Source organism: Sceloporus occidentalis, unplaced genomic scaffold (genome assembly GCF_023333645.1).
Source record: "Sceloporus occidentalis isolate IW3139 unplaced genomic scaffold, rSceOcc1.0.p SCAF_4, whole genome shotgun sequence".
Classification (NCBI taxonomy): domain Eukaryota; kingdom Metazoa; phylum Chordata; class Lepidosauria; order Squamata; family Phrynosomatidae; genus Sceloporus; species Sceloporus occidentalis.
Genome location: NW_028316984.1, coordinates 137156271 through 137177922, shown reverse-complemented (window position 1 = coordinate 137177922; position 21652 = coordinate 137156271). Strand labels below are relative to the sequence as shown.

The window sequence follows — 21652 nt, the reverse complement described above, 5'->3', positions numbered from 1 at the left end:
GCACCATAAACTCTGACAAGAAATGGCACCATTTACTTAAGTCAACAATTGTGTTTCTACATTTAAATCATACTGTATAGTATAAATTGGCTTGAAACTTAAGATAATGGAGTGGAAGGAAGTGCACAAAAGAAAGTTAATTATTCTACCCTCCCTGCTGCAGTTGTGCCCTTGAAAAGACTCTCAGGGGAATGGTGTACAAGGAGATTGCTGTGGGAGGGTGGAATCACAAAAACTGGACAGAAACAGGGTGACCAGATGTCAACTGCAAAGGAAGACAAGGCACCACAAAATGCAGAACATTCAAGAAAAACATAGGACATTAAAAAATAAAAAAATACTAATATAAACATAAATTCATTTTGTATGGTTTATTTACAGCTATATTACATATACACTCACCCTTCCGTATTTGTGGATTTGATTATTCACAGATTTGATTAATATGTTCTCTCTAGGAATATCTAGGCCCTCCAGTGCAACCCTATGGTCAACTTTAACTAAAAGTTGCACTGAAAGACCTAGAGATTCCTAGAGAGAATACTCTACTAGGCCTTTGTAGCTCCTCCAGTGCAGTTCTATGGTCAGTGTCTGTCGGACATGACCACAGAGTTGCACTGGGGGACCTAGAAATTCCTAGAGAGGTGTCCTCTCAGGTATAAACATGGTGTTGTTGTTATTTGTGTTTTTTCCTTATTCACGGAGGTCGTGTGCCCCTAACCCTAGCGAATATGGAGGGACAAGTGTACTTGTATTTTATTTTAACCTTATTTTTCAGATGAACTTATCTTCATTAAATTGCCTTGTTGGCTTGCAATATACATATAGAACTCTTAACAAGACAAATTTTAAAAATTGTACTATACTAGCAACAAACCCTTGACTGAATCTACATTTAGATTATTCCTTTCATTTTCTATTGTGCTGAAATTAAGGGGCGGGGGGGGGGGGGAGAAATTTCAACATTTGTTTGCACTGTGTCCTAAAGCAGCCCATTGCCTAACACGTTTGCTATCCTTTTACCCTTTGAGAAACAAATGTGCCCTGAGCTCTGGGAGGGTACGTCTTGTCTGCTGCTACTGCTTCTAGGGGAAAAAAGAAAACTTTAGAAGGATCCATCCTATCCCTCTATTTGCACTGTGGATAGGCTACGAAGTAGATACATTTCTCGAAGAGGAGCAGCAAGTGGTGTTGCTCAACGAGCTTTGTAGTCATGCTCAAAATGGAGGACATTTTGGAATTTGTCCCAGACAGAAGGTTGAAAAGTGAGATATGTGCTTGAAAAGGAGGAAGTCTTGTCACCTTGGGCAGAAATATTAGTGAATAGTTTTGGGCAACTCTTTCCTTCCCTATCTGTATTTCAACCAAGTTGCTCAGAATGACTACTGAACCCTTCCACCATGACCTTGTTGGAGGAGCACAGATGGCTGCAGGAAGGAGAGGAATCCTAAACCTTCCTTATGTTAAATTCCTTCCATTCATTTATTTTAGGATATAAGCCACCAAGCTCAAAATTAAAAGGACTACAGGTATATTTATTAAAGTATGTATTTTAAAATGTTGCATACATGTTATGGTAAAGAGGCATTCTTTTTTTTTTTTAAATACAGATGGATAGCAGAATTCAGAGGTATCCCCCCCATACATAACAGTTGAAATGGTAGCCTTACTTTTTCTTCAAAAAGTAGACTGAAACTTGTACTGTTTATTTTAACAATGCCTATTAATGCATATAATGTACCACTCAACTATATTGCTATTATAGTATAAAAGAAAGCCTTACCCCACAATTAAACCTTATGGAAAGACAGTGAGGAATGTGGTAGATGCCTTTCAATATCATTGGTATAAACATAAAAGCAAACTGGTGTTTTTTCTGTTTTGAAATCAATTGTCTGGAATTGCATATGGGAAGTAGGTGCATAATGACACTGTGTTCCCCATTTATGCTCAGTGCATCAGCACTTTGATATAGAGAAGATAAATATGACAATATTAAGAGAAAAGAGAGGATAACCTGTCCTGGAATAAAAGTGACACAGGCACATACACACACACATACACACAAATAAAATAATATTTTTTAAAAAAACTGAGAAGGCAGGATTGGCAAGGGAAATGCATAAAAAGGAAAGAAATCAAAGTTCATGTGGTGCAAAAGGGAACTAAAGTGGGAAAAGTAAAACAGCAAAGATCGGAAGTGAGCAACTGCAATTACTGCTACATATTTACTGTGTACCTTATGCGATGCCACATATTTTATGGTTCTGATATAGCAGACTGTATTAGCAGGGATCGATTAAAGTCTCATTATAACCTAATATACTACAGAAGATGGACACTAGCTTAGCTAACTGGTTTGGCTAAAAGATTAGACATATGAGCAGCACTTTAACGAAGGAGTTCGCTTGTCTTATTAATTCAGCTTACCTCTCCCAGTTTAAATTTCAATTCGGGCTGCATCCTGATCGTATCAGAAGGTTTTTGCTACTGCCTTTGCCTCCCGAATACAGCCTAGGTGTATTCCCGCTTCCAGGAGTGCTCTGGTGGCCATTTTCTTAAGCTGGAAAACTCCAGGATCTGAAAAGAGCCATGCAGAGTGCTCCTGGAAGCAGAGACGCATCCGGGCTGTATTTGGCCAGCAAATTTGACGGCCAAAACCTTCTGATAAGCTCAGGATGCAGCTCGAATTGAAAGCCAAGAGATAAGCTCCTTAATAAATAAAGGACGTAGTTAAGGGAATAAGGAGCCAACCATTTATTTCTAACAGTACATTTCTTAAAAAAATCTCACGAATCTCTTGCTTTCTATTCCCTCTCTATGTTCTTTTGCAAACATAAACATAATAAATTCAGCTGCTTTATTTACCCACCCAGTATTTTAAAAATGAGGTAAAAACTGAGAGCACTACAAAAAAACAAGATATTACTTTGAAACAAGAAAAAATGTCAGTTTTAATGTGATTTCATTCAAATACCACTTAAAACCAAAATACTTGTAATCTTATCTCTTGTTAAATGAATGAAAATAAGTCATTTTTAGTACAATTAACTGTGTTTAAGGGAGTGGCTCATGCTTCAGATCCCTTCTTTATGTAGCAGAAAGATAACTCCATGCTACATTGCCATCTATCAGACAAATATTAATAATTACAAGAACCTTAAGGAAGCTATAAATCTATTCAGAATAAGTGGAAACATTCAGAGCTGGTCTCTTGGCAACTTGCTTTCAGCTAACTGCATTATGGTGGCACTTGTGTAGCACAGAAACAAAGTGTGATCCAACAGTGATAAAAACACTGAACTAAAAACAATGAAATGGTGAGCAATGTAAAAGCTCCACCCACTGTTTTCCCTCCCCACTCCCTCCCAAAGAAAAGTGTAGGCTATAGAAGAAAACTTGCAAAATAAAAGTTAGAAACATATTTACTTTGAGGGATCCAACTCTACTAGCAACTCCTTTGCTTTCATCCGGGCGTCTAATTTGCTACAATGGGGGAAGATGGGTAAAAAAGACAGAAGAATAAAGAAAAAGTGAACTTAAAAAAATTTCCACACAGTCAGTTAGCAGTGCATGCAAGACATTAATTCGACTTTCTGACACACTTCTAGGGAACAAGGACACAGACTCTCATTTCTGGATCACATTATGGCTAGTTTCTGAATTCATCTTCTTCTGATTCCACAGATTTGGAACTGAAAGTATGCATGCTATATCATATTTTTTATAGTACACGTATTACAATACATTCTGCTAGTATGGTTAATTAAGAATGATGAATTGACATGATGTTACGACAAATGTCTGTGTCTTTTAGCCAGGTCACTGATATAAATATATTCTATGTGCTACAATTAAAAGTATGAAGCACATAAATTAGAGACATATATTACAAATTGAACTCCTAGCCCAACTAAAAATCACCAGTGTTAAACTGTCAGAATTATATACAGCTGCCTCATGTTAGAGGTAATCAGTATATCAGCCACTGTCCTTAGTTCCCAATTAAATAATTTTGCTGCCCAGCCAGAAAATTTTAATGCCATACCAAAAGCATCTTAACAGTAGCCAAGACATATCTTAGTTCTGTTTTCAATACCAGCCTCCTTGTTCTTTTCCTTGCTTACATCAAGGTAAATCTGTACTGTGCAAAGGAACGAAGAAACAGTTCTGCTTATCAAGCTTGCATACTGCTAGGAAGAAAGTTTAAGAGTGCACAAAGAAAAGGTATACTGTACTACAACACACAGGATCTGTATTTTATCATCTTGCTTTTGATAAACATGATAAATAAACCTAAGAAACAGAATCATGTGCAAAGTTTTGTATGTGGTGAATAAGCCAGCAGTCCAGATGACATAGATTTAGACTGAGGCAAAGAACAGGAAAAATTCCTACTTGAATAAACTGGTTCACAAATCAAATAATAACTGGATGATATCATAATTGTGACAGCTTAGTCTTGAAACCTAAGAGATTTTGATAGTATGGAAAATTCCAGTTAATTGAAAAGAAAATTGATTTTTGTTGAACAGAATAAAAGAATGACCATATTTTTTAAAAATATCTAATAATGTACAATTAGCTGTGGATGCCCGTCTTCCAGTATAACAATCTAATATGGATTTTTCCTGTAACCTTGAGCAAGTGGCTTAATATATCTGTGCCTTAATTCCTCAAGTATAAAACTGGAATACTGCATGAATGTTCCACTTAAAGGTTAATAGTATGGGAACAAGTGAAAACAGAGAAGCAAGAAACAGAGAAATACAGTAATGAAAAGGGTCACTGTATTGTTTTGTTTTCAAAAAGGAATTCATACAGTATGTTTGTTAAGTACATTTGCTAATTGCTTAGATACATAACCTAAGAAAACCATAAAAGGGAACATGAAAGTCAAGTAACAACCTAAAACAGACAATTTAACTTAACAGCCTGGAATAATCAAAAGAGGGACTGGGAAGCAAAGAAAGGGAGTGAGGGACAGGGAACAAGAGCTAACAGGAAAAAAACAATGAACATGAAATGAGGTTAAAATATCTATTTCCACACAATGGTAAACAATGTTATTGATTTAAGGCTGTAAACCTACAGTCACTTACCTGAGAGTACACAACACTGAATTAAGTAGGACTTATTTCTATATAGAATATCATTGTTAGCTTCCTGTTTATTTATTTGAAAATGAAATTATCACAATTTGGAAGGACAATACAACAGCAGATATAAAAACCTCTGCCAGTATAAAGTACTGAAAAATTGTCCTCAAGATTAATTACCTAATTAATTACCTAATTAATTTTCCTTCTATTAATAATAATATAATTACAAAAATCATAGAACTTTATCCGTAAACAAAAAGCCTCCTTTCTACTATACATTTTATCTTGTCTAGCCAAAGACCTCTTTTGTCCATTTTAAACCAACATCTGAATTTTAACTGTACCACTAACTCCTCTTTGATCTATCTTTCTGTTTTAAGATAACCCAGTCTTAAGTTCTCTTTCCAGTCTGCTCCTTTCCTGAAACAACAGAGCATCTCCTGTCCTTATCCCTATATGGAACATCTAGTAAGGATTTAGTTTTACTTTCTGTGACTATTCCTAAGCAAATACTTTTATTATTTATTTCACTTTTATGCCACCTCTCTGCCAACAAGGGACCCAAGGCAGCTCACAAATAAAAACATTTTAAAAGACTTTACAATAAAAGTTTTACAAACAATTAAAAACATCAAATTAACACAATATAATATTATATACATTAAAAACTACGATACACACCCCATATAACAAACACCCAATATAAAAACCATCCCATGATTATGTATTAAAGGCCTACTCAAACTGTTTTTGCTTTCTGACAAAAAGGAAGCAGGGAGGGCCAGCCTAGCTTCCCATGGAAGAGCATTCCAGAGGTTTGGAGCAACCACCAAGAAGGCTGTCTCTCATGTCCTCTCCAGGTGAGCCTGCAATGGCGGTGGAACCGAGAGCAAGCCTTCCCCATCTATTATTTACCCACCTGTCTTTACCTATCTATTACAGTTGTCCCTCTATTTTTCCAGGGGAGCCATTCTGGACCCCCCCCCCCCACAAAAAAGGAGACTGATCAATATTCAAGCCCTATAGACTTGAATGGGGCACGTGCCACAAGTGTGCGCCCCATTAAAACTAAAAGAGGTCGCCCCTCCACGAATATTCAAGACCACAGATCTCAAGTCCGTGAGAACAGAGGGACGACTGTATTTCTATACTTGGGGGAATCAGACTTATTAAAGTTTACCATCCTATGCCCATTTTCACTTAAGTGTAAGACACTGTGGGAAAGGGAATGGAATTTCCTTAAATCGTGTATTGTTGGATATATTTGTTACCTTCTACAGCTCTACAAATTAAAGTTTACAATTGCATGAAATATATGCACGTAAGAGTTTTTGGTTCATGTATAGGTAATAGGAGCAAAAAATGCCCAGGAGTAAGGGAGCTGGAAAAAGAAACAAGATTGCTTACCTTTAAGACAGAATCCTTGGCCCTCATCTGCTACGTTGTGTGATATGCATCCAGTTTGCACCAGGAAGCCAGAAATATATTCTGCTAAAACTTATGTGAGCCTCAACCTATGCCAGGACACACCAAGTTAAGATTACCACTTGTTTTAAAATTTCTACTAGGGTACTGGTTTGATGAGGGGAACAATGTGAGTATGCAAAATGGGACTATGCTGGGAAAGCAACAGTGATGGGAATGCAAGCGTTGGGTTATTGGAAAACAGTGGATACAGCCCATTTTCACTAGCAATCTTGAGGGGAATGAAAAAAAAAGCACCTGCAAATGTCAGTAATCAATCCTGAAACAAGGAGTGCAGGTCTGCTGTTCTAAACTCTTCTGGTTTCTAAAGCAACCACACAATGATATTTGACATCCGCTAAAGACCATATTTCCATTTTACAGATGTATTTTACTACATTATGCATGCTAAAAAGGCTTCCCTGTACAGTCAAAGTAGTTCTAATGGAATGCACTATTACAAAATGTGAGGGAAATTTGACTGTCAGAATGCTGAACTCTACAATGCACACTGAAATCTAGCATTCAATGCTTTTCCCTGAAGAATTGTAGTTAGTCTGCAAAGTGAATGTACTGATAAATATTATAAAATGTATTCCTAGTGTGATATGCAGGAAAAGAAAGAAACTCTTGTGCAGCTGGAGAACTGTTTTGCTCATGTTGATAATGCAGGGTGTCACAAACATTAGTAATATTCATTGAGTTGGGCTTGCTGAAGATAAGCAAAAGTTTTATTAAAAGGAAAATGGTGGTTATTACAATGCACATTGGAATATTTTCTGAGAGCAGTATCAGTTCAAGTGACTGGACGGAAACAAAAATCCAACATAAATATTTCTTTTCCTCAGGTTTCCAGTTCTTCCCCAGACAAAAGCATTTGGTAAAATTTGGGGGCGCTGTAGATTTTTTTTCATTTAAAAAGCACACTACTTTCACAATAGTAGATGAGAAGTATATTTCCAAAACATTTGTTAATTTTCTAAGGAAATGAAGGTGTTAATTTAATTTAATTTATTTAATATTTATTTTAGCATCATATTCAGATAGTACACTTTACTAAATATAGCCATCTCTCCATATCCATAAATTTTGTATCCATGAATTAAACCATCTATGGCTTGAAAATGTTATAAAAATATATAAATTCCAAAAAGCAAACCTTGATTTTACCATTTTATATAAAGGACATCATTTTACTATGCTACTGTATTTTATGGGACTTGAACATCCATGGATTTTGGCATCCACAAGGGGTCCTGGAACCAAAACCCAGCAGATACCACTGTATTTCCATTTTTATCCAAGGCAGTATGAACATACCTAGGCACATCTGGTCTAGTCTGGACCAGAGTTTAATCTTCATGGAGAGAAGGCTTTTCTTCAGTGATTCAGACACAATGGTTAATCTAAAATTAGAGGATATCATCTGAAAAAGATATAAGGCCTCCTGACCCATCCAGGAGCATTGGGAAAAAGAGGTAAGTGGCATCGACAAATCATACTTGTCAAGGCAGCAAAGGCCTTGCTGACTTGATATTAGTATAAGTTAAGTCACCGGGAATAATAATAATAATAAAAAGACCTAACAGAAGCAGATTAAGCACAGAGGACAAAGTGGCACTGTTTTCAGACTATCATATATTTGCACAATTGGATATGAAACTAGCCTTTTGTCCACGTACACAGTTCACTCCTCTGTTTGTGCAAGCAATTAAACCAAAATGTTTCTAATTAACTCAAAGTTTCCTGTTTATGTAGTCAAAATCTCCTGCTTTGTCAAAGCTGAGAAACTATGATTGTCTGTAATGAAAAATATCTACCCTATGAAATGATGAAGATTTCTTCTTTATGCAGCACTTCTGTGTTCAGATTTTTCAAGACAAAAAGAGGTAGGCGGGTTACAGACTGCCACTTCTCGGCGGTCTGGTTCTGCCTCCGCTTGCAGCGTCCGGGAACCACAGCTTTTAAACGGCGCGGCTCCCAGATGCTGCAGAGAAGGAGCGTGGAAATCGCGCTCCTTCTCAGGCCCTGGAAGAGGCGCCGCGAGTGCCAAAGGGTGCACTCGCGGCATCACTTCTGCTGCACGACATGTGGATGCAGAGCGTCCGCTACATCAAAATGACGGCGGCCGTGTGGAACGGCCACCGCCATTTGTCACGGACTCTGTTTGTGATAGGGTAAGGGGCGTCTGTAAGAGACGCCCCTTTTTCAAAATGGGACATCCTAAGGACGTCCTTTATGGCGGTCTGTAACCCGCCGTAGTTTCAAAGGCTGCAAAAGCTGTACTGGGTGGGAACACACCAAACCTGTCTGCCTCATTTCCCCCTATGATTATACACTAGAATGACACTGCTCTTTCTCACAACATAATCCCAACCAATCAGGGATATCTTTATGTGTTATAATTCAAAGATATAGCCATGTTAGTTTGTGGAAGCAGTATGTACAGAGATCTTTGAGACTAACTGAAAGAAAGAAGTTGGCAGCATGAGCTTTCGTAGACTGAAACCTACTTTCTCATATGAATTTGCATTTATGAGTTAGATCAGTTATTCCCAAAGTGGGTGGTATGCCCTGAGGGGGAGGTGGAAAAATCCAGAGTGGTAGTGAGGGGGAAAGGGGGAAGCAAGGGGAAGGTAAGAAGGAAAAGGGGGTAGCAGGGAAGCCTTCAGCCAAAGTATTGGTATGCAAGAAATAAAAAGGAACCATCAACTCAACTTTTATGCGATAAGTCACGATATAGAGGACATGTTAGTTCCTATAAGGTGGCAATACGTGCAGTGAAGAAAGCTTTCTTCTCTGCACGCATTGCGTCTGTTGATTCACGTCAAGTTGAGCTGTTCAGAGTGGTTATAGGTTTAACTCAGGTACCCTCACCTCCGAATCCACCTTCTGTAGCTCACCGTGATGCTTTTAACAAGTATTTCACAGATAAAATCTCTTGCGTAAGAGCTGACTTAGATGCTGTCATTGGAGCAGGGGCCAATGAGGTGACCAGTGAGTGCGAGCTGAATTACACTAGATCAGTTTCAGTTCATGAGTACCACTGACGTGGACAAGCTGCTGGGGAAAGTAAGGAAGACAACCTGCTGTCTTGATCCCTGTCTCTCTTGGCTGGTTGTCCAGGAAGGAGATGCAATTAGATCTCAAATACAACAAATTATTAATGCATCTCTTAGGGAGGGAAATTTTCCGTCCTGTTTAAAAGAAGCAGTAGTTAAACCACTGCTGAAAAAGCCCTCCCTGGATCCCCTGGACCTTAATAATTAGACAAGTCTCAAATCTTCCTTTTTTTGGGCAAGGTGATTGAGAAGGCATTTGCCCTCCAGTCAGTCTTGGATGACACACACTTTTCCTTGACCCATTTTAAATCAGTTTCAGGGCAGGATATGGAGTTGAGACTGCGATGGTCGCCTTAGTGGATGATCTTCATCTCAACACCAACAGGGGAGTGTGTCCCTGTTGGTGCTTTTAGACCTCTCAGTGGCTTTTGATACCATTGACCATGGTATTCTTCTGGAACACCTGGGGGAGGTTGGTAATTGGAGGCACTGTGCTGCAGTGGTTATGGTCATATCTGTCAGACAGGTTCCAGATGGTGTGCTTGGGGATAGTAGCTCCTCAAAAAAGGAGGTGTTATATGGCATCCCACAAGGTGCCATTCTATCCCCAATGCTTTTTAACATTCACATGAAACTGTTGGGAGAGATCATCCGGAGGCATGGGGTAGGGTGTTATCAATATGCTGATGACACCCAAATAGATTTCTCCATACCTTCCAAAATAGCCTCAGCTAAAGATAGCATGTCTCCTCTGAATGAATGCCTGGAGGAGGTAATGGGCTGGATGAGGAAAAACAAACTGAAACTGAATCCAGACAAAACAGAGGTGCTTGCCATCAAGGATCCTAATCTGGGAATGGAGTTGTGTCAACCAGTTCTGGATGAGGTTACACTCCCCCTGGAGGACTGTGTTCAAGCTTGGGAGTGCTCCTGGTTCTGTCTCTCCAAATGTCAGCCCAGGTAGATGCAATGGTCAAGAGTGCTTACTATCAGCTTCAACTGCTATGCTAACTGCATCCCTTCCTAGATCTGGAGGACCTAAAGATAGTGGGGCAAGCACTGGTAACCTCAAGGTTGGATTTCTGCAATGCACTTTACATTGGGCTACCTTTGTGCCAAGTTCAGAAACTTTAGTTGGTTCAAAATATGGCAGCCAGATTGGTTACAGGAACATTCAAGTGAACGCATTACACCCATACTCAAGTCACTCCATTGGCTGTCAATTACAGTAGTTTCTGGGCAAAGTACAAAGTGCTGGTTTTGACCTTTAAAGCCCTACATGGTTTGAGTCCAGGTTAGCTACAGGGTCACCTTCTCCTGTACAATCCACCATGAACACTGAGATCCTTTGGAGGGGCAGTTGCTACAGCTTGCAAGAACCCAACTGGTCGCTGTTACCCAGGGGACTTTCTCATCGGCCTCCCCAAGACTGTGGAATGGCCAGCTGGAAGTGATCCGACAGCTAAACCAGCTGTTGGAATATAAAACACATCTGAAGACTTATCTCTTCCCGCAGGCCTATTCAGGCATTTTTTAATCATGAATTTTATATTTAGTTATTGTCTTACATACTGTAATATAAATATTACGTAGAGATGCAGCTTAATATGTGTATTTTATGTAATGATTGTGTTGTAACTATGTTGTAACCTGCCTCAAACTGTGAGGAGAGGCAGGTAAGAAATAAAATTATTATTATTATTATTATTATTATTATTATTATTATTCACCTGCCTGTGTGAGCTCACTCCCCTAGCCACATATTTTACTAGTAGTAGTGATGATAGTTGGGATCAGAGCACAGAGCACAGCTTCTGTAACCCAGAGTAGTGCCATTTTGAGGCAGACCTATTGATATGGAAGAAAGAGCATGTGGCAGCAAGGAAGAAGTGGCAGCAAAAAAGCAGCTTTCAGATTTGGTACTCTGTTTAAGCTTTGTGACCTTTGCCAGGACTTAGCTGGCAGGCTGGAGCATTGCTGGTCCTGCTTTCTTTTATCAGACAAACTGAGATAAGAGGTAGCAAAAGAAACAGTGTGTATGTGTGTATACACTTGCAGCTATGTGGGGAAAACATGTCTTGGGAAGGAGGGGGAGGAGTATCTGGGGTTGATTCTTGGAAAGAGTCCTTTGCCTTGGAGTGACTCCTGTAGGTAAAATCTCTCCCTTTCCCCATCCATGCCAGTCTCCAGTCCAGAACATGTGTCCTCTTGGAACACCCCCCCCCCCACACACACACACCAGCTACGCCCCTCTTCACCCTGATGAAGAAGGGTTGAGAGTCCTTCCTTGCCAGGGAGAAACCACTCCCTTTGCACCTGTTCATCTTGGGAGCAGCAAGCAAGCAGCTGGCTAAGCAGCAACCGAGAAACCTCTTGCATGCACTGGCCTTTGCTGGAAGGGCAGCATGGGCGAAAGGATTCTCAGTTGCTCATATGGTGCTCCCAGGGTGACTGGCTGCAAAGGAAACAGCGACTGATCAGCCAGTCAAGTAGTTACCCAAAAGCCTCTTGCCCAGGCTGGCCTTTACCACAAGACCAGCACAGGTGAGAGGCTTCTCGGTCGCTGCTCAGCCAGCTGCTCAGTTGCTGCTCCCAAGGTGACTGGGTACAAAAGGAGTAACCATTGAGATTGGTTGTTTTCAATTTGCAGTAGAACAGTAGACCTAATATCAAGAAAAACACATGGGGGAACACTAGGGTTCTCACTCAAGAGGAAATGGGGCAGTAGCCAGAAAGAGTGTGGGGACCACTAAGTCAGATTATGTCAAAATAAGACCTGGCTAAGTATTGTTGTTACTCAGAGGTAACACAGCAGCAACTAAGCAACATACTGCCTTATTGCACTATCACAATGATTTTACTGCCTTTTTGTGACATAACTCAGCAAGATGGATGACTGTTGATTGATTGCCCCAGAAATGTGAGGTGTGCATTCTATGTCTTCCTTTTCAAAATGTACAATAAAACCACCATGACAGTAGAGAAAGTCAGAAAGTACCAAATGTTTACTTTAGTAAAATGGGAATTCATCCAAGATAAGTATTTCAGATGTGTACTGGCATATGCATTTAAGCACACATATTACTGAGTCAATGCTTGCATGCACAGCAAGGATGATATCATCTGTTTTGCCATGGTTCCCTGAAACATTTTCACAGCTACAGCATAGCAAAATAAAGTGTGTGAGTTCAGTTCCTATGACAATGAGATGGATTCCTTTTTCATGGGCAAACACTTTTGTGACCTGTTCAGTGAACAACAACAGCATAATAAAAAAGTGATTGAAAATTGGAGGAAGTTTTCAAGATGCTCAATAACGTGCTGAGAGCTCAGGCATCAAATTTGTTTCATGGCTCTCACCTGTAATTTCTATTTCATTTACCAAAGGTATGCAACATAAGGCCTAACCTGTAAGCAGTATGGGGTCTACAATGGACACTTTTCAAGATGAATAATGCTTAAAAGGCTAAGCAAGAGCATTGCAAATTGAGCAGGGAAGCTAAGGAGTTAGTGCTGTTGCTGTAAAATTAGTTGATTATGCTTTCACTTCCTAAAATTAATCAGCAGGCAGGTTGTAAAATTTTGTGTCAGCAGTTGTCTTCAAGGGCATCTTATTGTAAAGTACACTTAAGTTATCAATCCTAGAGGCCAGAAAAACATGAATAAGCAGGTTAAGTCCTGAGCCTCAAAGAAAGGGTTAGTCTTTCAAGACAAATGCATCTAATAAGATACTGAGTCTGTTTAGATTGTGAGTGAATAATGCCTATCCCGGATTTCCCTCTGAGAATGTGTGTGTAACACTGTATGCAAAGTTTGAAAATACTGTTCTTCCTTTATATCTGAAAGATGAAATTAGAGTTTGAACCAGCTTCAATTCTAATGCCAGCTGTTGTAAAACTTTTTTTAAAATTTTCTTAAACTTCTAATTGGCAAGAAACCTTAGATTCTAAGGAACAAGTCTACAAAACTGATGATTAGTGGGAAAATATAATTATAGAAAGACAACAATGTATTAAGATAAGTAAAGAAAGTAATATTATTAGGTTTAGCTTGTTTAAATTACAAAGGGGAAACCTATGCTCCTTCCAACACTATAAAGTTGATATGTCAATCCAGAATGAAGAGCCAGCAGAGAGATAAGAAACTTCTAGATTTTTAAAAGTTGTTTGGTGTTTGATATGCAGTTAATACTTATATGTGTACAATAGCACCCTCAGCATGCCCAACCTCATCTGATTTCAGAAACTAGGATTGGGCATGGTTCATACTTTGATGTGGATGGAAGGCCTTGCTGGTAGTTACAGTTGACAAAATTGAGCTAGATGGACTTATTGTGGTCTTATTCAATATAAGGGAGGTTTCTATATTCCTACTCATATGTTGTGATATATGGTGGTATATCAGAAACTGGATAGATATTTAACTTTGGCGACGTGATACAAAAGAATACAATGAAAGCCTTCAAATGAGACCACATGGTTAATAGTTCTCCATATTTGTTTTAAACAAGATGTAAATAGGATGTTCAAGATTCAACCAAGGGATCAGAGTTTGAGAAAATATTATACTCGGAAAATAAGCATTTAGTGACAAAATTTTACAAGATGCTCTTAAAAATGGACATGAAAGATGAAGCGGTTAAATCAGTAATGATAAGATGGTTACAAGATATAGGACAGAACATTAATATAGAACAATGGGAGAAGTCATGGAATAGGCGACTAAAATATACATTATGTTATGATATAAAAGAAAATTTTTATAAGATGCAATTTCCATGGCACCTCACCCCTTTCAAACTCTCCAAGATGAGTAAGAATTATAACAGTAACTGCTGGAAATGTGACAAGGAAATTGGCACCTTTTATCATATATGATGGAGGTGCCACTTAGCAAAAAAGTTTTGGCAACTTATACACAACAGGATAATGGGAATACTACAAATTACATTTCCAATGGACCATAGAATTTACCTATTAAGTATTATTACAGATGAAAACTTAGAGAAAAAAATTGGGAAATTGATATTTTATATGACTACAGCGGCAAGAATAGTTTATGCAACAAATTGGAAAAGTAAAGAATGCTCAATAGTCAGATCCTAGTTAAAAAAATATACAAGTATATGGAAATGGATACATTAACACATTAGATTAAAGGGACGGTCCTAGATGAATTTAAGGATGATTGGAAACCACTGTTAACTTATTTACAAAATGATTGGGGTACAAGTTTCACAATAGGTTTAGAGTAAATAAATAAATAAAGAGTTAAATATACTATTATAATAGTAACAGATGGTGAAATAAAGTAAGAAAGATATATTTCATTTATATTTAAGATTGATAATTAATATTCTGTTAGCAATTATGGGGATGTAGTTTGAAATTTAGTTTGGGTTTTTGAAGTTAATATCGATTATTAGGCTAAAAAGTAGACATGAAAGAAAGGAAGTTTTGTTTTGGTGTTTCAAAGGTTTAGAAATGTTGAGAAATACTGAGATTTAAGCTGTCTATGTGTTTTGTTAATGTAAATGTTTTGTATTTATAATCAATAAAATTATTTTTAAAAAAGATTCAACCAAGGGATCATATGAAAAAATATGAATCACTATAAAATGGTGATTTTTTTTTAAATAAATAAAAATGGAATGCTTCAAATGTTAATCTCTGGTCCTGTTAGTCCCCCTGTCCTTAGAAACCTGCTCTGCTAGCCTCCTATGATTCAAATATTCCTTTCTCTTCTATTATTTTCCAGGCAACATCATTTAGAGAAGCAGCACAGAACTGAGAAGAAAGTGAGAAGGCAGAAAGCTATGCAAACCATTCTGAGCTCACTGGAAGAAAAACATGACTGAATATAACTAAAAAATTCCATTCACACTTTAAAATAAAACATGAAAAAGCATAAACCACTAAAAACAACAAGAAAATTGAAACAAGAAATGTAGATGCCTCCACTCACTACTAGTTCGAGCCAGGGCTCATTACAAGCTTTTAGTTTTGCAATTTAAGGCCTTGCACCCTAACCTGCAGCTCAGCTAGCATGGTCTATGCCATCTAAGAAACTAAGAACTACAGGCTAAGGATTATTGGTTGTTCCAGCAACATGTATGGCTCTGTCAAATCTCTGAGCCTTTCAATATCTAGCTCCATATTTGTGAAATAGTCTTTCTTTGTATGGAGGAGGATCTTATTTGTTACTACAAAGGGTTAAAGACCACTCTCTTTAATTCACTACATTAAGCTGCTGAATGTGCCTAAGACTGCCAAGACAGGTAATAACTGGTGGGTTGGTAGGGATTTTATTTTTAGTATATGAGCCATCAGCACCCGGAGGACGAAGCTGATGAGCTACAGCTGCTAATCATAGCAACAAGGTCATTCGACTGCCTGCGTGCAGGAAGCCTGAAGATGAACATGTGTCTGTTTAGACAAGGGGACAGTTTTCTGTGTGGGACAGGAAGAGGCTGAGTTTGTAGGACCACATGGCATTGTGTCTATATAAACTCAGGGACTTCCAGTAATTGTTGTGGGTTTCTGAGAGAGGAGTGGATTGTGAGTTCTGTGTAGTAAAAGTCGTGTTGGTTATTTAGCTGGACAGTTCCCGGTGACCCGCATTCCATCATTTCTGGAAGACATCCTTCTGCTGTTATCTTGCTGAGGGCTGTGAACAAGTTTTTAAAATTGTCAGCTACTCTGCTATACTCTGACAATGGTTATGGGCCCAGCAGTTGTTGACAATGGTTCCAATTCCAGCCAGTGAAGTGCAGTTGTCGGTCTCCAGTTGTTGCAAGAAGCCAGCAGGTGGTGAGTGCTAAGAGATTTATTGCTGTTTGGTGCACACAGCAGTGAGAGCTGGGAAGAAAGCCAAAGCTGTTTAGCCATGGAGGCTGTGAAGTTTCCCAAGCTTAATGAAACCAATTACAACGCGTGGAGTTGTTATTGTCAGTCACTCTTGATAAGAGAAGGTCTTTGGACATGGTAAAGCGTACTGCTACCGCAGCGGAAGCTGAGGAAGATGAGAAAGCCAGAGCCACTATAATGCTGACAATTGAGCCAGGAGAAATAAACCATGTCTGGGACAAGCCAACTGCAAAGGCTGTTTGGGATACTCTGAAAGATATCCACCAGTCAAGGACAGCCCTATCACACATGATCTGGTGTGCAAGGCTGTATGGATGTAAAATGCAGGATGGCCAGTCTCTGGAGGAGCATTTGAAAACAATCCAAGATTTGTTTTGCCAAGTGCAGAAGAGAGGTGTTGATATCACAGAGGAGCAAAAGGCTTATATTTTGCTTGGCAGTCTCTCAAAGGACTATGAAAACATCCTCTATAGTTGCCAAGGAGTGCCTCAGCAGCAGATAACATTGGAGCTCGTGGCAGCTCGAGTGCTGGAGGAGAGCCACAGACGCCAGTATGAGGCAGGGCTCAGAGCAACACAGACAACCCATTCATCAGAGGCTTCGCAGGAGGTGCAGCAGCTGGAGAGAGCAGCTGGTTCCTGGGTGAGAAGGTGTTTCCACTGTGGCAAGCCTGGACATTTAAAGCAGGACTGCATGGAACTTGCAGCAGCTAGGAAACAACATGTCATGGCCAGCCAAGATCAGCTCTCAGAGGATGAGGACGAACCTCCTCCAGAGCAAGAGCTAATTGAGGCTACACCAGGTGGTAATCCTGCTCTGCCAGGTCCCAGCTGTGCTCTCCCAGCCCCAGAGGAGGAGGCCCAACCAGGTCCTAGTGATAGTGAGAGGCCTCCTGTGGTGCAACAGCCTAGTGGTGACTCTGAGGAGGAAGCTTGCCTGGATGTGCCTACTTACAAACAGAGAAGGGCTGAGAGTGCTTGCAGGTGCAGATCCAAGAGGATTGCAGAGAGGCAATTAGCCAACCAGCCTCAGGTGGCACGGGGGAGAGTTTCCCTTACTTAAGCTGTAGAGAGGCCTCCACTCAGTGCTAGAGTTTATTGCATGATCCCTTGGTGTGATTGCTGCTGGCACTGGCTCCTTGTATCTTGACTCCTTGTTGCTTTGACCTCGGACTGGACCCTTGTTATCTTCTGGCTGCTTTGACCTTGGACTGCTTTGACTACTCTGACTCCCAGTATCCTGACTTCGGCTTGGCTTTCAGACTGCTCTGACTTCTGGTATCCTGACTTCGGCTTGGCTTCTCGGACTGCTCTCACGCTTACTCCTTGCAAGGTCTGTGTCCTGCTTCCACTTGCTGGGCTAAGCCATTCTTATCAGCGTGTGTCTGTGTGTGCTGGCCGCAGTCCAGGACAGAATAAACTCTGGCCATAATCCAGCTGATAACAGAATGGCAGAAGCAGCTCTTGTTAAGGAACTTTTGGAGCACAACCAAAAGCTGACAGCTCAGGTTGCTGTGCTCACTCAAGCTGTGACAGAGCTTCAGAACCAAGGCCCAGCTCCTCAGCTTCCTCTCCCCTCCCCCCCCCAGCTCAGACCCAGAACAAAGTGCCTTACTGCTCTGCCTGAGAAATTCTCTGGAGACCGGGCTATGCTTGAGAGTTTCTTGGCCAGCTGCAGTTTACATTTGCAGATCAGGAAGGCAGATTTCTCCACTGACTCTTATAAGGTGGCCTTTGCTTTCAGCCTGCTGTCTGGCCCAGCTAGCAAATGGACGACACCTTACTTGAATGCAAACAGCCTGGTGCTTGATAACTGGGAATCCTTTATTAAGGAGTTTAAGGAGACTTGGGGAGACCCAGTTAAGACAGAGACTGCTGAGCACCGGCTATTGACTTTGCAGCAGGGCCGGGGTTTGGTGGCGGATTACTCTGTGGCTTTTCGCCTTCTTGCCCAGGATGTCACCTGGGGTGACAGTGCCTTGCAGGCTGTGTATCGGCACGGTCTGTCTGCTGGGATCTTGGATGAACTGGCCCGCTCCGAACCCCCAGCAACTCTGTCAGCCTTGATTACCCAGGCCATCCGGCTGGACTGCCGCCTTACGGCTCCGAGAGAGGCTCGACAATCTGGCCTTCCACCCCCTTCAGTCCCTGTGTCATCGTCTCCTGCAGTTGCCCCCGAGGCCATTGCTCCTGGAACCATCGAGGAACCAATGCAGCTGGGAGGAGCTTGGTCCTGGCTCTCGGGGACAGAGAAGGAGCGGAGGAGGCAGGAGGGCCTTTGCCTGTACTGTGACCTCTCTGGACATTTTGCCAGGTTCTGCCCGGCCAAGGGATGTCATGCCACGCTGCTGGGAAATGGCGCACCCCAGGTGTAGAGCGGGTTTGTCACCTGGGGACCTGTTCAAAACCCACCCCTGCTACTTCGGTCTCCCGAAGGGACCCCCTGCTGGTGGCTGCCACCCTGCGGCTCCCATCCATGGAACTTTTGCCAGTAGGGGCCATGATGGACTCGGGGGCCTCCAGCTGCTTCATGGACTTGGCGTTTGCTCGTCAGCATGGGATCCCCATGGAAGCACTGCTTGAGCCCCAGCCAGTGGAGACCATCGACAGACGGCTTCTCCGATCAGGCCCTGTGACTCATCAGACGCCGGTGCTTCACCTCGAGATCCAGGACCATGTCAAGGAGCTTCGTTTTTGTTAGCAGCGGTCCCTCATTTCCCTCTGGTGTTGGGCATGTCGTGGCTCTCGCGGCATGACCCGCATATTTCCTGGTCCCGGCAGGAGGTGCTCTTTGGCTCCGAGTACTGCCAGGAGCACTGCTGGCCGGAGCGGATCCCGGCTGCGGTGGTGGCGGAGGCGCAGGAAGGCAAGGTGACATTGCCAGAGAAGCACCGGGACTTCGCAGACGTTTTTGATAAAAAGGAGGTGAACCGGCTTCCCCCATACCGGCCCTACGACTGTGCCATCGATCTGGTGCCGGGGGCCCCTATTCCGGTGGGGCGTCTCTATTCTCTCTCAGAGCTTGAGCTGGCGGCTCTGAGGGATTTTCTAGAGAAAAACCTGCAGCGGGGCTTCATCCATCCCTCCAAGTCTCCTGCGAGTGCCCCGGTACTCTTTGTCCGCAAGAAGCGTGGGGAGTTGCGCCTCTGCAATGACTACCGGGCCTTAAACAAGATCACTGTCCGCAACCGCTACCCCCTGCCATTGATTCCAGAGTTGTTGGAGTGGCTCCGCCATGCCAAGGTCTTCACCAAGCTGGATCTTCGTGGAGCCTACAACTTAATGAGGATTCGGGCTGGGGACGAGTGGAAGACGGCCTTCCAGACTCGGTACGGGCATTACGAGTATAGTGTCATGCCCTTCGGACTCTGCAATGCCCCTGCTGTCTTCCAGCACTTTGTGAATGATGTGTTCAGGGACTATTTGGACTGGTTCGTGTTCATCTACCTGGACGATTTCTTGATCTACTCCCCGAACCAAGCTGCCCATGATTCCCATGTGCCTGCTGTGCTCCAGCGCCTGAGGGAATACCACTTGTATGCCAAATTGTGTGCTTTTGACCTCCGAGAGGTAGACTTTCTGGGGTACACTGTCTCAGCGCAGGGCGTAGCCACGGACCCAACCAAGGTCAAGGCGGAGTTGTCTTGGCAGCCCCCTCACAACAGGAAGGATGTGCAGCGGTTCCTGGGGTTCGCCAACTTCTATCGGAAGTTTATTGCGGACTATGCGGCCCTCACAAGCCCCATCTCCCAACTGTTGTGGGGGAAGGGCCAGTTCCTGTGGATGGCAGCGGCATAGATGTCGTTCGAGGCCCTGAAGGTGTGCTTCACGTTGGCCCCGATCCTGCAGCACCCAGATCCTTGCACGCCCTTTGTCGTGGAGGCGGACGCCTCGGATGTGGCCATCGGGGCGGTGCTGCTCTAGCCCGTGGGTCCCCAGGGGCATCTGCTGCCTTGCGCCTTCTACTCCCGGCAGCTCTCTCCTCTGGAGTCGAACTACACCATTTGGGAGAAGGAGCTGTTGGCGATCAAGGCGGCCTTTGAGACCTGGCGGCATCTGCTGGAGGGGGCGGCGCACCCGGTGGTGGTCCACACCGACCACAGGAACTTGGAGCATCTGCAGACGGCCAGGAAGCTGTCTCAGAGGCAACAGCGCTGGTCGTCCCTTTTCGCCCGCTTCTGCTTCAAGCTCCAATACGTTCCCCAGTCTCGGAACTGGCAGGCGGATGCGCTCTCCTGCAAGCCGGAGTACGCCACGTGCCCAGAGAGGGAATTGCAGTCCACCATTCTTCGCCCGGAGAATTTTGCTACAGCGCCGAGGGAGGCTGCGTTGGTGGACCAGATCCGGGAACTCCAGGGCCGGGATCCGTTGGTGGCACAGCACTTGCAGGAAGGGGACGCCTCGTGCTTTGCCATGCGGGACGGTCTGCTCTACCACCAGGGCTGCTTGTATGTGCCAGAAGGGCCATGTCAGGAAGCGGTCTTGTGCTGTGCCATGACTCCAAGCTGGCGGGGCACTTCGGCTTCTGCAAGACTCTGCACCTCCTCACCTGGGAGTTTTGGTGGCCTCGAGTTTGGGCGGAGGTGGCCAAGTATGTGGACACGTGCCCAGTGTGCCATCGGGCAAAGGACCATCTGGGTTGGCCGTCGGGGTCGTTGATGCCACTGCCGATGCCGTCGGGGCCCTGGAAGGTCGTGTCCATGGACTTCATTATGGACCTGCCCCTCTCTGCTGGCTGCACCACCATTTGGGTGATGGTGAACCTTTCTTCGAAGATGGTGCACTTCGTGCCATGCGCTGGTCTTCCCACGGCGAAGGAGATGGCCCGGATGTTCGTCCAGCACGTCTTCCGACTTCATGGCCTGCCTGAGGGTGTTATCTCAGATCGTGGCAGCCAGTTCACTGCCCGGTTCTGGACCAGTTTGCTCCGGCTCCTGGACGCCCCATCTGTCCTCGGCGCATCACCCAGAATTGGATGGTCAGACGGAGAGGACCAACGGGAGGCTACAGAGAGATGCGAGGATCTGTGGTGGGAATCTACGCCTCCTGCTGTTTCACAGATCTTCAGTCTCTCTCCAGCACAGAACAATCTTCAAGGGCATTAGTAAGTTCTGGTACCACATTCCAGTTAGATTAGGCTGGTTTCTCTCTGGGCCCAG

The 21652-nt window shown here is 42.8% G+C and overlaps 1 protein-coding gene across 15 annotated transcripts in view; it reads right to left on the bottom strand.

Annotated features, from left to right (window-relative positions):
* Nucleotides 1-21652, bottom strand: part of GPHN (gephyrin) — a 411497-nt gene that overhangs the window by 90215 nt on the left and 299630 nt on the right. For 9 of the 15 annotated variants that reach the window (XM_089521676.1, XM_089521678.1, XM_089521682.1 and 6 more), the window contains one exon: nt 3430-3486. The exons of the other annotated variants lie outside the window; for them this stretch is intronic. In XM_089521676.1, the coding sequence (XP_089377802.1) occupies nt 3430-3486 (57 nt within the window). The remainder of the gene's footprint in view (nt 1-3429; nt 3487-21652) is intronic. 15 annotated transcript variants of the gene reach the window in all.